At 48.1% G+C, this 18,678-nt stretch overlaps 1 protein-coding gene across 1 annotated transcript in view; it reads left to right on the top strand.

Moving 5' to 3' along the window:
* The first annotated feature begins 5,524 nt into the window (after window positions 1–5,524).
* Window positions 5,525–18,678, top strand: part of LOC101660199 (bcl-2-like protein 2) — a 17,219-nt gene continuing 4,065 nt past the window's right edge. The window contains exons 1-3 of the mRNA XM_045287663.1: window positions 5,525–5,823; window positions 6,287–6,726; window positions 7,350–7,466. Coding sequence (XP_045143598.1) covers window positions 6,295–6,726; window positions 7,350–7,466 — 549 coding nt within the window. The 5' untranslated portion in view covers window positions 5,525–5,823; window positions 6,287–6,294. The remainder of the gene's footprint in view (window positions 5,824–6,286; window positions 6,727–7,349; window positions 7,467–18,678) is intronic.

The raw sequence follows: 18,678 nt of genomic DNA, 5'->3' as shown, positions 1-18,678 counted from the left end.
TCTCTGGTCCTTCTGTTGAAGGTTAAGAGCTAGGATTTCTAAGGTGACTCTCAATCCCTTGAGAGAACGAAGTGGCCTTCAAAGCTTTAGATAAATGACCCGCAGTGCAACTCTTTTGAGGCGGGAATGTGGGATTCTAGTTTCAGCAGGAGCTGCATCTTAGACTAAGAAGGACAACAAACCGTAAACACACCGTGAATTCTGACGGGCCAGAGAACTGCTGCTTAGAGAGTCTGAAACCAGCACTCCTTAATAGGGCATAGAGCTAGCTATTGCCCTTTCTGTGGTAGTGGGGGCGGGGGAACTGCCCCCAAGTGACTTACCGACCTTATATGGCCCTTACAGTGTGCTAGGTACTCTTGTGAGAACTTTACATATAGTGACTCAATATTCACAACCACTTAGGACCTTACAGTGTGCTAGGTACTCTTGTGAGAACTTTACATATAGTAACTCAATATTCACAACCACTTAGGACCTTACAGTGTGCTAGGTACTCTTGTGAGAACTTTACATATAGTAACTCAATATTCACAACCACTTAGGAGTCGCGGAGCTGATGTTTGTTATAGATGAGAAAATCAAGGCAGGAAGGGGATGGGACCCTTGTCCAGGATCACCTAACTAATAACTGGAGAGTTGGGATGGGGAACACAGCAGTCCGGCTCAGGAGCCGATGGGTGGAGCAAAAGGTTAAGCACTCAGTGCTAAGTGCAAGCTGGCAGCTGGAATTACTCGGAGAAAATGTGGAAGAAAAGCTTGGCAATCTATTTCTGAACTACCAAAGCCACTAGAACCCTACAGAGCATAGTTGCCAAGAATGAGTAACGGCAACTGGCTTAGATTCCTTCTAGGGTCCATGCTCTTATTTATTTGGTGATAGAAAGTCAAAACATTTTAATAACTGTTAACATCTTTGGAGTATTAAAATGGGAAATCTTAATTGGAACCGTAGTCTCTAAATTTGAAATAGTAGTGTGGTTTAACTGTAAGATCCCAAGTGACAAAGTTGAAAATAAATAGCGAAACACATATCATAGTATATAATTAATTCCTGCTTGCATTTTAATTCCAATACATAAAAAAAGCATAAAAAACTCACTGCCATCAAGGCAATGCTGGCTCATTGCGACCCTGTGGGTTCCCGAGACTGTAACCGTTCACAGGAGTAGAAAGCCCAGTCTTTCTTCCTCGTGGGAGCTGCTGGTGGTTTCCAACTGCAGATCTCAGCTCACAGGAATGCTGTTTAACCAGGACTTGCTTTTAAAGTGATACTGAGTCTTATTTGTCATCTTTACACACACATAAAATAAATGGACATCTTCACATCTTAGCGTGAAAAATAATTGTACAGTAGATTCTAGCCAAAAGGAGCCCTAGTGGTGCACCAGTTAAGCATTCAGCTACAAACGAAAGGTTGGTGGCTTGTAGCCAACCAGTGGCTACCTGGCTACCTGGCTAGTGGAATCTGCTGTTCTGCTTCTATTAAGATGACAGCCAATAAAACCCTTCAGGGCAGTTCTATCTCCTGGAGTTGTGATGAGTTAAAATCAACACAACAGCACCCAGCAACAACACAACTTATTACAGTCAAGTAGCTGTCCTGGGAAATATGTCATTGAATGAATATTCCTTCCATTGAACGAATAGAAGCCGAGACGGCCTTTGGTTGTCTGGTAAAGACTCGGCTGCCTTTCATGTTGAACTGCAGTCCCTTGGCTCTGTGTGTTGATGTCAGATGACCCTGGGGCACACAGGTCTGGACCTGCAGGTGGGAGTGGTGGGTCCAGCAGCTCTGTTCATTCGGCTGTTCAGATCTGAGATTGAGCCTTTATATCAAGTAAGTCTTTCTTTAGCGGCGACCAGAGTTATCTTCCAAAGTCTGGTGGGATTGCTCAGTCACTAGCCAGAGATACTGATTGATTTGGTCAGTCAATGCCCTGAGGCTTCCAGGACACAAACCCCCAACTAGTTTCCGTCAAGTTGATTTTATGTCATGGCAACTCCATGAGTGTCAGAGAGTTTGGGGGGGCTGACTTTCTGGAAGTAGATCGGCCGGCCTTTTCCCACAGGTGCTTTGAGTTGAACTTGAATCTCCCACCTTTCAGTTAGTCACTGAGCGAGTTAACAATTTGCACCTCTTGCAAACCCCAAGTGAATAAAATTCGGTTCCTGCTCTCAAAGGGCATATACATACATGCGAAAATGAAAGTATATTTGTGTCTGGAGACTAAAAAGTGTTTTTATTTCAATTCAGACTTAATGTTGACAAATAAAAGGTCTTACTGTGTGTGGGGGGAGTATTTTTATTTCAAGTAAAGTTGCCAGGAGAAAGGAGAATTCCACACGAAAACTCCAGAAACAAACCCAGGCCACTACCATCTAGTCACTGCCGACTTGAAATGACCCTAAAGGACAGGAGGACAGGACAGAACGGTCCCTGTCTCCCCCAGAGCGGCTGCTCATTTTAAACACCCACCTTGCGGGTTGCAGCCCAACGCGTAACCGCTCCGCCGCCAGGGCTCCCGGTGAGACTGGGTGATTCTCTGAAGATGGGACAACTTTGCTGATGACAGCTGCAATGATCAGCCTAAGCGTGAAAAAGAAATAGCTAAAGAGATACAGCCACAAAGCAGCTAGTAGGCTGTGCTCAGAAGAGAAAACTGAGCGCACTCTTGTAAATGTTGTGAAGACTGACTGTGAGAAAACTGAGCACACTCTTGTAAATGTTGTGAAGACTGACTGTGAGAATACTGAATACCAGAAGAGAAGAGGTGACCTTGAAGCAACATAGTGTCAACCTTGAGACCACTAGTTTTCAAAGCAGAGAGAATTAGGTGGAGTTCCAGCTTCTTCATTGGCGCTTTGGGCTACATAACCTCTCCAGGTTTCCATTGCCTTATCCATAGAGTGGGGGTGGGGGTGAAATTTTAGGGACTGTTGTAAGGATAAAATATGCATATAAACATTTAACACCCAATAACTCAATTCCTTTATATGCAAAGGCTTTTAACTGTGTGGGTCATAAAAAATTATGGATAACACTGCAAAGAATGGGAATTCTATTCACTGTACTCATGCTGAGTCATAGTAACCACCCCCCTACCACCACCACCACCACCACCGGGGGTTTCTTAGAGACTGTTTGCAAGTGGAGAAAGCCCAATCTTTCTCTCTCAGAGCTGCTAGTGGCTTTGAACTGCCAATCATGTGGATTGCAGCCCAACATGTAACCACTACTCCACAGGGCTCCTTGTGCGTAGGGCCAAGAGGCAGTCATTTGACCAGAACAAGGATATATATAGATTGTGACTTAAAATCAGTGCCCGTCAGTGTTCTATTCTTTCACCATACTTGCTTAATCTGCATATTGAGCAAATAATCTATGAAGCTGAACTGTATGAAGAACTTGGCATCGTACTGGAGGAAGACACCCTGCGATATAGACAGATGACACACCCTTGCTCGCTGAACGTGAGGAGGATTTGAAGCAGTTACTAATGAAGATCAAAGAGTACACCCTTCAGTATGAATTACTCCTCAACATAAAGAATGCAGAAGTCCTCACAAGTGGACCAGTAAGCAATCAACAGAGAAAAGACTGATGTTGTCAAGGATTTTATTTTATTTGGATCCATGACCAACGCTCATGGAAGCAGGACATCGAATGATATACTACCCTGGGAAAATCTGCTGCAACAGATCTCTTTCAGGTGTCAAACAGCAAGGATGTCACCTTGAGACACCCCAGCCACGGTCTTTTTAATCACCTCACATGCGTGGGAAAGCTGGACAATGAATAAGCAAGGCAGAAAGAATTGAGGCCTTTGGATGATGATGTTGACAAAGAATATTAAATAGCCCACGGACTCCCAGAGACCAAGCAAATCTACCTTGGAAAAAGTATGACCAGAATGCTCCTTAGACGCAAAGATAGACTTTTTTTCCCTCCTCCATCTGCTCCTCCACCTTCCACTCCATCATGCCATGGTCTTCCTGGCAATTAAAAAAAAAAAAAAAGCAAAGATAGAATGACTTCCCCCCACACACTCTGAGTATGCTATCAGGAAGGACTAGTCCCTAGAGAAGACTATCATCCTGGGTAGAGGGCAGTGCAAAAGAGGAGACTGATACGGTGGCTGCAACAGGGGAGGCTGTTGTAACCAGACTGACAGCATGGAACAACAAAAGAACAAGACCTCAAAATTGTCAACTGCTACTTTTCTTGTCACAGGAAAGACTCTTTTCCTGCAGTGATCACCATGGCAGAGGGAGTTCTTGGGCCGAAGCAGAGAGAGAAAGACCTGCCTCTTCCTGTCCTTTGGTTGGGATTTCCACCAAATGGGACCAAAGGAAACAGGCCTGCAGGAGCCTGCATGATGATTGGGGCCCCTGTGAACCCTGCCGCCCCCTTCCGAAGGAGGGGCCAAGAGGAATGCCCGCGTGTCCTTGTGTGGACCAGCCGTGGCCAGGCACTGCCTCACCCCTGGGAACTGCTGCAGTGGCCTTGTGCAAGAGAGACACAGAAAACAGAGACATGACCCATGGATGAGAAATCCCTGTGGTTCTCTGACATTAAAAAATAATTCGGGTATATCTCCTGTATCGTGGGAAAAGTCCAGTGGCTGAATAAGATTTACCGAATGTATGATTTTGTCTGTGCAATGGAAATCTGTGTCTGTATGCCCGAATAGACTTGTGTGCATGTGTATACACACATATATAAACACATTTTGGATCTGCAAAATCCAAAAGGATAAACATCAACCTGAGCATTGGCGACCTCTTGGGAGGGGCGCATGTAGGTTCGAGGTGGGTGGGTGGGGAGAAACCTGTAGTTTTCCCGCCGTACTTCTATATTGTTGAGTTACAGAACAGAAAAAAAAGGTTGATTACAAAAGGAGGAGAAAAGTGATCGGTGTGAACTGCTTGTGACGCCAGTCTTGGTCCCTTGGTGCCTTGGAGGGCAGAGGGTGGGGGCAGGGCACCTAGTCTGAGGTCCCCACAGTACGGTAATGGGAGATTCTTCCTACCTACCCGCTCCCACTCTGAGGCTGGAAAAGTTCAACAAGTACACGTAACATCAGAAACCTTCTGGAAGTTTTGCATTTCGTCTGAGATTCCCCACGGCCGGGCATGCTTTCCGTGGGCAGCCTTGTGGCGTAGGAGCCAGCCCCGCGGGGCCGGGGTGTCCTCTGGCTTGGCTCTCCTCTTACCTTTGGCAGCTCTCTCTTTCCAAGTTGTGGCCCTTCCCAGGCTGGCGTCCCAGCCCCGCCCCTCTCTCTGGACGCATCTCTGGGCCCCATCATCACCCGGCGCCGGGTCCTCCCTCCTGCCCCCCCCTTTCCTCCTCCTTCCTTCCCTCCCTGCCTCCCTCCCTCCCTCCCTGCCTGCCAGCTCCTGCACCAGGAAACGGCCCGGATCCCGGCAGCGGCCCGTGAGATCTCTAACCTGGCAGGCGGGCGGGGTTGGAGACAGGCTGGGGTGGGAGTAAGGGAGGAGCTGGGCCTTTGGGCTGCCCCGGTGGGAGCCAGGAGTAGAGATGGTGTCGGCAGGAAGCCGTGGGCTCTGGGTTTCCCGGGAGGACAGTCATTAAACATGGATTCAGCCACACAGCTGGCAGACCGGAGGGGACAGGGGCTCAGACCCAGGCGCTGGAACCCCAGCCCTTCCCAGGCCAGACCCTGCTCCCTGGCCTTTCCTGCCTAGCTCTGATCTCCCCCTCCCCTTCCCAGGGCACCAAGCTGGCTGGGAGCATGAAAGGCCCCAGCTGGGGGCTCCCTGCCACCAGTGCTGGGTCCTAAGAGCTGCCATCCAGGCTGGGTGAGTGTCCCCTTGTTTTCTCTACACCGGCACCCCTCTGCTTCTCCCACCTCCCCCATCTGGCACCTCTGCCAACAACCTCACATCTCACCCCTAGAAAGGCCCTCAGTCCCTTTCTCCAGCTAAAAAGGTGTGCACTACAGACAGTGGGGCTGGGGGAGTCACATGGCTGTCGTATTACAAAAAAAACCCCAAAACCAGTCTAAAGTGTTTGAGAAATAAAATGTACGTGCTTTCCATTTCATTTGGCATCATCTGAGTTTCATGGCCAGATCCCTCCCTGACTTCATTCCCTGGTTCTTGCTCCTCCTGGCCTAGTTAGTGGTCTCCCTCCGAGCCTCCGCCCCACCCGCCCACCCCCGCTCCCACACCTCCCCTACCCCTCTGGGCTGGCCCAAACAGAAATGCCCCTTTGGGATTCCTCTCCACGGATTCATGCCAGTCTTCTACCCGACCCTTACAGCTGTCCGCATGGCGACCCCAGCCTCAGCGCCAGACACACGGGCTCTGGTGGCAGACTTTGTGGGCTACAAACTGAGGCAGAAGGGTTATGTGTGTGGAGCTGGCCCTGGGGAGGGCCCAGCAGCGGACCCGCTGCACCAAGCCATGCGGGCAGCTGGAGATGAGTTCGAGACCCGCTTCCGGCGCACCTTCTCCGACCTGGCAGCCCAGCTGCATGTGACTCCTGGCTCAGCCCAGCAACGCTTCACCCAGGTCTCTGATGAACTCTTCCAAGGGGGCCCCAACTGGGGCCGCCTGGTGGCCTTCTTTGTCTTTGGGGCCGCGCTGTGTGCCGAGAGTGTCAACAAGGAGATGGAGCCACTGGCGGGGCAAGTGCAGGAGTGGATGGTGGTCTACCTGGAGACGAGGCTGGCTGACTGGATCCGCAGCAGCGGGGGCTGGGTGAGAAGCTTCTCAGTGATTGCTCAGAACGCCCCTCCGCAAAAGCTCATCTCTATGGGAAGGTGGGGGCTTGGATTGGGGGTGGGGGCTGCTGTGCTGGGGGGGCGAGGCGTGGGGGGCTGAGTCTTCCCATCTGGGTCGAATCGGACTGCGGGTATAGCGCTGGACTCTGCTCGGGGCTGCCAGGCAGTCTCACTGAATGGGTTCAGGGTCCAAAGCAGGACGCAGAATACATGGCGCCCAAGGCCCGCCTTCAGGAACCTGGTGTCAGGCAAGGCCTCCATCTGTCAGGGACCTCACTCCCCTGACTCCCGGGCTGGGGGCGGGGCAGTCAGCCATGCCTTGGTGAAGGACACTAGCCATGCAAACATCCTGAGCAGAATGTTTGACCAAAGCAAGAGAGGGCGAAGGGGCAATGAGCCAGGCATTCAAAGGGGGAGAGCATCAGGGGCCCTGGGGGCAGGGGTGAGAGGGGGCTTCTAGGTAGCAGAGGTTGGCCAGGGAGGAGCTGGGTGTGAGGTAGTAGTGTTCACCGTGGACGGAATGGGAACCCTTCCTCTCCTTTTCTCCACTCTTCCCCATTCTGATACTTCTTTCTCTCCTACTTCCCTTCTCTCCCACAGGCGGAGTTCACAGCTCTGTACGGGGACGGGGCCCTGGAGGAGGCGCGGCGCCTGCGGGAGGGGAACTGGGCGTCAGTGAGGACAGTGCTGACAGGGGCCGTGGCACTGGGGGCCCTGGTCACTGTAGGGGCCTTTTTTGCTAGCAAGTGAGGCAGCCCGAGGCCAGGTGGGACTAAGTCTGGCTGGAGACTGGGAGAGCAGGAAGAACACAGAGCATTGCCCTGGGAAGAAGTCCAGTGAAGGATGGGCAAGGAACAGGGAGGGCAGGGGCAGGGCAGGGTGTGAGGGAGCCGAGTGTGTCCGGCAGGTGGACAGAAGGGTGAACTGGGGATGTAGTGGGACGATCAGAGGGCCAGCAGGTGGAGTGATCCCTGGGAGAGGGGAAGGCGGGAAGGATCATGCTTATTGGTGGGCACGCAGCACCGTGCCTGGAGCTTGGGGTGCAGCCCCAGGGAAAAGGGGGGCTTGCCCAGGGGTTGCATCTCCATTGGATGAGGGGGATTTGGGGAGAAGGCAGAAGGCACATTGCTTTGGATGGACGAAGGGGTTCTCAGGTGCTCGTGAGAAGCAGCTGCAGAGAGCGGGCTCCCTGGACATGCGTGTGCATGCGCATGCGCACATGTGCTCCTGTGCATGCTGGGCTGCTTGTCTAAGCTGCTGGTGGTAGGAGGCTACTCAGAGAACACATTTCCTGTTGCTGTGGCCAGAAGGGGCGCTTCCCTGCCTCTGCTCCTAACCTCCCATGCCCTCCCCCCTCTCCCCTTCTGTCCTGAAGCTCAAGGCTGAGGGCAGGGCAAAACTGAAACACTGTATCCAGAGGAGGCCTTGGCCCTGCTCCACAGAAAGTGGTGAGCAGGACTTGGGAGGAGAGAGCGGTCAGCAGCTGGCCGGGTTCCTTCCTCACCTTCATTCTGTGCACCCTGTACTTGCTGCTGCCTCCTGCGCTCTGACAGATAGGCAGGGCCCAGGAGCCTGGAGCCTGGGTGTGGGGAGGCTTCAGGAGCTGACACTGCCTGCTCGCAGCCTTCCTCTCCCACTGAGGCACAATGGTGTCTAGAGGGGTTCCTTGTCCCGGGGACCTCCGTACCCAAATTTAAACACTAAATTGGGGCTCCAACTAATTTTCCTCAAGTGTGGGGACATAAATGCCGATTGGGAGCACAGTCCGGGCCAGCGCTGTCTCAGTGAGACGGAGCGTAGAGGCTTTGAGAGGAGCGTTGGCACCTGGAAACCCCACGGGTGTGAGAGGGATGTGCTCTCTCTGACCAGCCTGTTCCGTGCACTGGGCCCTGATGCTGCTTGATGTGGGGCCGGCGCATGGGTTCTAGAATACTGACTGTGACCTAGAAGCATTCCGATTTCCGTGGAAGCCACGCTGTTTGCATGAGGGTTACTTATCTGTCCCTCACCACGTGGGGGTGTGATTAACTTCAGGGCTGGCCGTCCAGAAGGCTAGATTCTCTTGGAGAGCAAACACCCTCTCCAGACGCACTCCCTGAGCCTGACCGCACTGCTGCTCGCCAGGGCCGACTTCCGCTGCACGCACATGCTCTAGAACCCTGCCCACGGCCAGCTAGAACCCCGTTGGCTCTTCTTGGAGGTTGTCTCTTGGTCCCAGAATGTGGCACCATAGTTGTGCTTGTGAGACTGTGGGACTAAAATTGGCCTCAGGTGTTTAGTCCAGACTTTTGCTTTGTGGAGAGGGCTGCACTTTTTCATGGTCTTTATAGGGGAGCTGGCAGGCTGCCTGAGCCACGTGAGTGGGTGGAGCGCACAAACTCAGAGCCGGCCTGTGGCGGGCAGTGGGGTGGGGTGGGGGTCTCTGACTTGCTCAGGACAGACTAGGCCGGTGGTTTTCAAACTGCTTGGCAGAGCCCCAGAGTTTTGTAGGGGTCACTTCTGGAGTCCTTGGGGGGTGGGGTGAGCAGGCTGGGCTACTTGTCCTCAAACAGAACAGCTCCCCTTAGAGTTGTCTTATATATCGGGGTTCAGGGTAAGATTTTATTTGAATTAAGGGGTTTGCTGCTGAAAAGGAAAAAACAGTTGGAGAACCACTGACTAAACCATCAGCTCCAAATTGGAGCCGTGCTCCCCAGGGTCTGGGGCGGATGCAGCCTACCCCTGCCACAAGATGCCTGTCCTGTTAGGGCTCCTGTGGGCCTTCAGCAGCAGGGGCAGCAGGGACCACGACCAAATGGCCATTACCAAAATGCCCTGGGCTTGGTCTAGATTCCTAGAAACGTAGCTGGGCTGGGCTGCAGTGGGCAGGCTGACTTGTCACCCCTTCTTAGCTCGAAGGACACGGGACTCCAGAGACTCTTCCGTCAGGGAAAACTAGGGACTCTCCTAGAGCCATACAGTTTCTTGGGATTAGCTCTTGGCCAAGAAGGCTGAGGATGGCTCCCAATTTTTAAATCCATTTCATTAAAAAAATAATAATAAAGGAAGTCATGTAGTTGCCATTTTTTTCAGAGATTAAATAGTGTAGAGGGTGTTTCTTGCTCTCCAGAACCCAAAGGGACAAGTAGGGACTTTGGCCAAGGAAGAAGTGGAAGTAGGGCAACTAGGTCCTGCGGTTATTAATCCCACGTCCCACTTATTTTCGGGCATATACTATTTACTTTTTTAAATCATAAAATGGCGGGAGAACAGATTCGGTTAGTTTAGAAGAAAAGAAAAAAGCTCTATAAATATAAATATATATTCCTGTATTTTTATTTAATAATTTATAAATACCAAGTTCATTTGACTTTTATTTTTGTGTACTATGTAATGGTCGTATTAAAAATAAATAAATGAATGAATGAATGAATAAAGCCCGGAAGTTTCATGAGAAGGACTGAGCAGGGTTTGTGGCTTCTACACTGGTCTCCTGGGTGGGGTCAGATCAGAACATTCTTTGATACCATCATCACGTACGTCATGACTGTATTAAGGTAAAGAATGAGAGCAACAGGCATTTGGGAAAGGGCAGAGACTGAGACAGACAGACGAATATAACCTCCCCGCAAAGCCCACTCCCCCACCCAAATGCTCAAAAAACAAGAACTCCACCAGCACTAACCTCAGCGTGACTGAGAGAGTGTATGTTGGTACTATGGGACTGCCGCCAGAAAAAGAGGCAAAAAACAAGGACAGCTGCCCCAAACCTTTGCTTGATAGAAGCCCTGGTCTGAATTGTGGCTCAGCCTCTGATTAGGAGGCGGGAACAGTGTTTCTCCCTGGCCGCCCTGCTGCATAGGCACGCGTGTGGGATGGCGCGGGAGTGGGCAGTGTTTGTTTTGCTGTGCATAGGGCCCCTATCGCTTGGAAACAGCTCGATGGCATCTCACAACCACCACCTTGCTGCCCGCCTCAGGCTTGAAGTAGGCCTGGCAAAATGGGGCCCCTGCTTTTCCTTCTGGGCCCCTGAAACATCTACTTTCAGCCATATTAATGCAAACTGTTACATTGGATGGGATTGCCAGGGGTTATGTAGTCCACCCCTCTGCAGCTCCTGTGAAGGACCACATCAAAATTATGTCTGACAGGAATCATGGTCCTCATTTTAAATTCCGTGCAGACATGTCCAGTCTTCGCATAAACCAGTGCAATAAACGTGTTTGGGGGTTATGTGTTAATTATTGTAGTGTTGCCTTTGCAGTCTCTTGCTATAGGAAAATATACAGAGTAGCTGGGCGAACATGACATTAGGGGGAAAGGATTTAGATGCTCTTAATAGTTAATGTCATCAAGCTGCAATGGTTACAGCATTTAACTCCACTGCTGTGTGATTGGTTTAGTGACTGATTTTTACCTAGTTATAAAAAAAGTTTTGCAACATTTTACTGTAGCACATAAAATGTAAAACAATGGAAAATGTAGGTTTTTAACAGGAGAGGTAAAGGGACCACGGTATTCCAGTGAGATGACACCAAAAGAGATGCCATGTGTGGAAAGCATCCTATGAGCAGAATTCCAAGGCTGTGGATCCACTGAAGGGTGTTGCACAACACAGTGCCATTCACACTCCTCTTTGGGCTCCTAAAAGTTGTCTGTTTACTTGCAGGAGATACCAGAGAGGGCAAACCCGCCCAAGGATGACCAAGGTTAGGTAGCCATTATCAGCTGTCTAGATCAAGCAGACACCACTGTTTATCCCACAGCAAATATGGGCACACCCCTAAGTCATCCCCCTCCTATTGATTGTATTGCCTATGTCGCTACCCCTCCCTGTGACTTAGGTTATTGTCTGCTATCAGGGGACTCCCATGCCTCCCAGAATAGTAATTGTCTGTTTTATTGTATGAGACACCAGAGTGATCAAACTTGTTCTAGGATGAATTGTATTGCCCCTTTCCTGTGATGTATGACTCTGTAATCAGATCCCCCTAAAGTGATATGATGCGTGGTTAGCAATAAATAAGGAGGCTCCCTGGTTCTAGGGAGGGTGGCTGGCTGAGAGGTGGCTAAGGAGGACGAGGCAGCTGCTTCTACTCTGACGGCTAAGCCCCCTCCACGAGGACCATCAAGTGGGGCTGAGGTGAGCAATGCTACCATGAATTGCGTCTGACTCCATTACTTGACTCTATCCTTTAACTCTCATGCTCTCTATGACTTTACTATAACCTCTACTTATTATCGCTGTACAATTGCGCCTACTGAACCTGTGATGTTTTGTGGGGTTCCCTCTTCCCTTTAACCCCACACAGTTGCTTGAGGAACAAAAGGTTTGGTGGCTACTGTGAGAAGTCACTGAGTGAAGTAGTGACAACCACACTTCCAACAGCTGGCACCAAATATGAAGTTTGCACCATTGTTTTTCCCGGAAACAACAACTGTGGACTCAATAGGTCCTAAGCTTACTCTACCAAGCTCAGCAGAGTTTTCTCAGCTCGGCTGCCCTGTGATGACCTGGCCGAATCTAGGGCTCAACTTGGAACTATCTAGGAATATGGAAAGTCTGGTGGACTGTCAAAAGAACAACTAGCTCTGTCTTGGAAGAAGCACCAGCGTGCTCCGTAGAGGAGCAAAGTCTCACATATGTTGGACATGTCAGGAGAGCCGTGTCCCTGGAGAGGGACAGCATGCTTGGTGAAGTGGACAGGCAGTGAGAAAGAGGAAGGCCCTCAACAAGATGGGTGGACACAGTGGCTGCAACAATGAGCTCGGACCTAAGAACAACGGTGGGGATGCGCAGGACCAGCGGAGCGCTGCTGTCGTACAGGGGGTGTCGCTAGGAGTCAAACGGACTCAGAAGCGCCTGATAACAAGGAACAGTGCAGGAGGAAGACAAGCTTTCTGCCCTTGGAAAAATGTACTGTCTCGGACCCCCCTGGGCAATCCTAATCTCCTCCTCCAACCACTGCACCGACTGGATGGCATGAGTCTTGAGGAAGGAATCCATGCATCATGTGTCCTGCAGACAGGGCTCCCAGAATGTGATTCCCCAAATAGCACTTTTGGTAAAAATGTGAACAACGTTTACTTACAATTTCTGGCAAATGGATATCGACATTTTGTTTTTCCTTCAGAGCAGAGATGAAGAAAATGTTACAAGCAGCTGTCTTAAATGCAGATATAGACATGATATAAATAAATTAGCAACATTTTAAAAATCAGCCAGAAAACAACACAGAACAGAAAAAGAATCTAATACTACATTGTTCTTAATTCACACAGTAAATATTCCCGCATCTTCTGTGCACTAAGCACAGCTGTTGGCACTGGTGGGAGAAGTAAACAGGCACTAATCTCATTCTTATCAGGGGACAGGCAAGAATGACATGCATTTTACAGTATGGTAAGAGGTGGTGAATGCTATGGAGAATGGGTTCCTTGAAGGGCGATTGAGAAGGGGTGTGTGTAGGTTTTGATTTTAAGTAAGGTGGTTAAGGAGTGGCTCATACCTGGGTGGCTTTTGAGTCAGGCCTGGAAAAAAATTATTTAAAAAATGGACTTATTGACATGAAAAGGTGTTTCTATATCATATTGGGTAAAAATGAAAATAGATTAGAAAAATACATGTACAGTATGATCCCTTTTTTGCTAAAACATGTGTATGCCTCTGTAGCTATTTGTATACTGGAAAAAATCACAAAGGATATATACCAAAGCATCCTTAAGTGATTATCTCTTGGTAGTACATTAGGGGTAATTTTAAAATTTTAATTTTGCTAACGGTATGTTCTGATTAAACACACATTTCTGTCACACTGTTTTAAAGTTTTTTCAGGTACAAATATATAAAAAGTTAACTGAGCAAAAAAAAAAAAGTTAACTGAGCAAAATATTGGCGGGGTAAAAGAAGCCCAGTGGAGACCCCTCATTTAAATGACACTTCATGGCCCAGACAGTGGCTGTAGGTAGGGTATTCGAAGATAACTGGAGTATGCTTTAAAGTAGAGATAGGCAAGTGGTAAAGACTCCAAGACTATAAATCTAACCACAGCCAGGGAGTTGATTCTGATTCATAGTGATAGGGTTCCTGAGGCTGTAAATCTTTAGGGAAGTGGACAGCCTCATCTTTCTCTCTGGGAGCAGCTGTGGGTTTGAACCACGTACCTAGAGATTAGCAATCCAACTCAGCATCAGCACCACGGCTCCTTTTCACCCTGTCCAGTAGGAAATACAGTGTAAGCCATATACTGATCGCTTTCAAAAAGCCTGGGGGAAAGTGCCATCATTGTTTAATTCCACATTTCCATGAATGTTTGGAAGCTTCCCCATAATGCAGTTTTATAAGTAGTCAAAAAAAAGAAACAAACTTTAATAATACAGTGAACCCTCGTTTATCGCGGTTAATCGGTTCTAGACCCTACCGTGATAAATGAAATTCCGCAAAGTAGGATTCCTTATTTGTAAATCAAATATTTCGTAGTTAGAGCATAGAGGACATGATAAAACACCCTTTAGTCACCATTACACTCGTATTACCCAATTTATTAAACGAAAAAGGGAAAATACAGTAAAACATTTTGGACGTTACAATTATCATTTATTATTTATTATATTATTTATGGCATCAAGCATGTACAGTATGAGCCAATCAGTGGCAGTAACGACACAGCATGCGCTGTTATGCAAAAACCACAATAGAGTGAAGCCGCGGAAGTCGAAGCGCGAAGTGGCGAGGGTTCACTGTATATTTGAATCTAATCTAGCAAAAGTATCAATTCTCAATGTGTAATTGATATTAAACAATTACCAATGAGCTATTTTTCATATTAAATCTTCAAAACCTCAAAATCCAGTGTGCATTTTATATTTTTAGCATTTCTCAATTCAGATTAGCTGTATTAAAAATGCTTAAGTGCCACATATGAATAGTGGCTACTATATTGGACAATGTAATTTTCTATCACAGAATATTACTATAACATTTCAGAGGAAATAATATATAATTTATTAAAGGTTCACAAGGGTGGTAAGGTGGGAGGGAGGGAATAAGGAGGAGCTGATATCAAATGGCTCAAGTAGAAGGAAAATGTTTTGAAAATGACGATGGCAGCTTCTGTACAAGTTAGTTTGATGACTGATTTATGGATTGTTATAGCTGTAAGAGCCACCAATAAAATGATCAATTAAAAATTACATTTATCAAAGGAGTTAAAATAGGAATGAGATTAGAAAGAGATCCAATGTTTTGTCATCTAGTGAGGAAACTTCTGGATCAAACTGGAGATGCTCAAGCCTACCATTTTGCTTAAATTCTCTTTTTCCAAACTCTACTGACTATTCCCTTGTATTGGCACATTTTCCCCTCTTCTGGAGCATAACATCCTTTGGTCATTTTGTAATTTTGTTTTTTCCAAAATGTCATCATTTTCAATTTCTCAGTTGGTTAGTACTTGAGAATTCTAATCATAATGGGTGAATCGGACACCATTACTTAATATATATATACATATATATATTCTCACAGGGAAACTTATCTCATTGATGTTGTTTGCATCAACAAGAGGAAAGATACTAATTTTTCATTACTGTAGATCATTCGGCTACACTTATTAGCACACCGTGGTAGGCAATGGGCATGGAATGTAATTAGGACTGTGTCCTGCTTCCACAGCTCACAGTCAAATAGAGAAGGGTCTTATGAGTCACAAGTCACCTAGCCTGTCTCTCTGTAAAATCAATATGCATATCAGAGAAAGCCTGGAAGTGGGAGTTATTTGTAAAATTTGAGTTAAAAATAACATGATTATAGAAAACTAGAGATCAGACCATTTTAAGGAAGAAAATCATTCTACCCAGAGTTGATCACTATTAACATTTCTGCTTATGCCTTTCCGGTCTTTCACCTCCTTTTATATTTTATGATCATATTGTACATAGAATTTTGCATACTGAAATTTAGTTTGCCACTGTATTGCGAATTTTTCCTTGTCATTAAAAATGTTTTGAGGGCATAATGACTGTACGAAATGATAGCCTATGTGACAGTTCTTTTCAAAGTCCCCCCTGGGACATATGTTTATATTTTTTCACTCTGATGGATATGTTTCTTCACAGATGTTTACCCACTTTAAAAAAAAATCATTTTACTGGGGGCCCGTATCCACTTTTTAACCCACTTTTTAAATGATTTATTTAGAACAGATTGTAAGAAATACAACTTCTGGGCTAAGTCTCACCATATTTAAAGTTTTTGATACCAGTAACTAAAACACAAAGATTTTCTGGTACATGTTCTCCTCCCCCCCCCTACTATGCCTAAATTTAAAATTCAGATATGCATAACTGTAATCATATTTCATAAGGATACTTGGTGGCACAGTGATTAAAGCACTCAGCAGCTAATCACCAGCTGCCCAGGGGGAGAAAGGCGGTCGGCTCCTCGAAGGTTCACAGCCTGGAAACTATGGGTCAGTTCTCCTCTATCCTTCCTATCTCTGTGATCGGGAATGGACAGCGTGGGGTTAATCATATTTCATACATAGTTTTATATTCTACTTTTTTGACCTATCAAAAAATGTTTTTGCTTGTTATCACACTATATGTAAACCTTTTAACAGGTGACTAATCTTTGATGAAGATACAATCACAATGTACTGTCATTTAGTGTCGAGATTTAGTCTTTTGCCAAATTTCATCACAATACAAAATGTAATTTGGGGGTGTTACAGCAGATCTCAGTCATTATGATCTCAGCTGTGAAACCCAGCTTTGAAATCCCCTGTCCACTACTCAGTAGTGGACAAATTACGGACTCTTTAAGACTCTTCTCACTACCACGCCCTTCCCCTCCCCTCCCCTCCCAAAAAAGACATAGTTTGGAAAAATCTACTTCCTGGAGTGTTTCTGCCCCACCCCTCGATTTAAATGAGATAGTAAGGAGCCTAACCTGTTATAGAATCAAAAATAAAATTGAAAAACATTTTCTAAAATCCGATTTCTCCTAGTTGGCCTGCTTAGCTTAAATGAGACACTTCGCTTAAATGAGACTCATCCAAATCTTGATTAGGTTATGATCCAGTCCGTAAAGACCTTCGTTCCAGAGAAACCACAATCTTTCGGAGCTTGTCTGTGGTGCTCAACTAGTCCGCCCAGATTGCTGCCGCTGGGGATGGCTGTCCGGAAGCAGTGATCAGCGACTGCGGCTCTGCTCCAAGTCCCCCAGTTCCTGAGGTACGTATTTGTTACAAGTTGGGATGGGAGAGAATTTTTGCAAAAGTGAGAAGCTTGAGTTTTGCTGTTTGATAATAGGGATCTTCGTGTTTCTGGACCCTTCTGCCTCTACCACCTCACACAACCGATTGGGGTTGACACTTTCTAGTTGGGCTTCTGTGATTCAGCTCTCAAACCTTACCTTATCTGGCTACAGAAATCCTTCTTGCCCCGCTGGCATAGCGGATATGCGTTGGGCTCCTTACCGCAAGGTCTGATGTTCAAAACCACCAGCCTTTAAGGAAAAAGATGGGCTTTCTATCCTAGTCTCGGAAACTCACCGGGGCTGTTTTGCCCAGTCCTGTAAGGTCACCGAGAGTCCACATCGACTTGTTGGCAGTTTTTGCAAAAATGGGCCGTTTCTGCCTATTTACAATGCGTCTTTCACGGTTAGGGCTAGTTGCTCTCTGGTTCCGGTGATCCGGTGGGAATGCACTTGGGCGACCTGGAGGGTTGGGGATCCGGAAAGCACCTGGACGAAGGATGGCCCCATATGGCCAAAGAAAGCAGCTTATGCATCCATGACTTACCGCACACGTGTTCAGTGCGGGGACGATGCCACGAGGCAAATGCGCCTAGGCCCACCCCTCACCTCCAGCTCCCGACCCCTGGCCCCGGCAGTGGACGGGGTCTTCGCGGAAGAGTTGACCAAGGGGCTGGTTAAAATAGGTGCTGTTTTACAGAGGCACAGGTCTGGGTGCCTATACACTCTTTGGAGCAAGGGGTGCGGAAACACGTGGGCCCTGCGCGTTGCCAAGCGTGTCTGGGTAAGGAGTCTGGTCTCCTCAGCGTGTGGATGAGAGAGAGAGGTGTGACCCTGGCAGGTGAGACACCTGTAGGGGATTGTAGCAAACAGGCTAAGCAAGCGGAGGGACCGGCTGAAACTGGAGCAGCGCAGAGAGCGTGGGAAGAGGGCAGAACTATCAGGGCTGAGGACTCGGAGATGGAGAACTTGTGAATGAGGGTTCCTGCCCGCTTCCTGGTTTGGAATCGCTAGGGAATGGTGGTGCCATTAGCCCGATGAGCCATGTGAACTTCCTCCCGAAGCGCTCTATTCCGAGCTCTCCGTCCCTAGCAACAGTCCAACCACTGGTGCTTTCCCGGCCAGGCCAGTTTCCAAAAAGCGCTGCGATGTTTCCGCTCTCTGCCTTCTGAAAACTCACTACTTGGCGACCACTCAAACCAAGATGGCGGCCTCCAAGGACCAAGTCATGTGACCTCGGGCTTTCCGGGCTTTAAACAGGGCAATCCGTTTGGGGTCAAAGTTCACCTGTCGAGTACGGGGTGGTGGTGGTGGCAGGTCTTCGAATCTCGCGAGCCAATCGGCATCCGTTACGGGACCACTGCGGTGAGGCGATCGGAAGATTGGTCAGTCCCCCTTGATCTAGCCCAGGGGCCAATCAGGAGGCGTTAAACCCATCATGGGCCCGCCCGTGGGCGGGGAAATGGCAGGAATGTCGTCACAGCGTAGCGGTATTGTTACCTAAGGAGGCGGGACGTAGGTTGATTGACAAACGGGTTTCCCCTACCGGGATTTGAGAATTTGGCGCAGCATCCCGCCTTAGAGGTGGGCTCTTATTTGATTGCCAAGTAATAGTCCCCAATGGGCTACGAGCTCGTGGTAACAGGCAGGAGGCTCGACTAATGACCCCGTGGCGTGGCCCACGCAGCTCTCCAATCG

The sequence above is a fragment of the Echinops telfairi genome, unplaced genomic scaffold, assembly GCF_000313985.2.
Source record: "Echinops telfairi isolate 266 unplaced genomic scaffold, ASM31398v2 ScPeMD7_18;HRSCAF=68, whole genome shotgun sequence".
NCBI lineage: Eukaryota > Metazoa > Chordata > Mammalia > Afrosoricida > Tenrecidae > Echinops > Echinops telfairi.
Note: the sequence above shows the minus strand (reverse complement) of the source record. Positions and strands in the feature narration are given on the sequence as shown.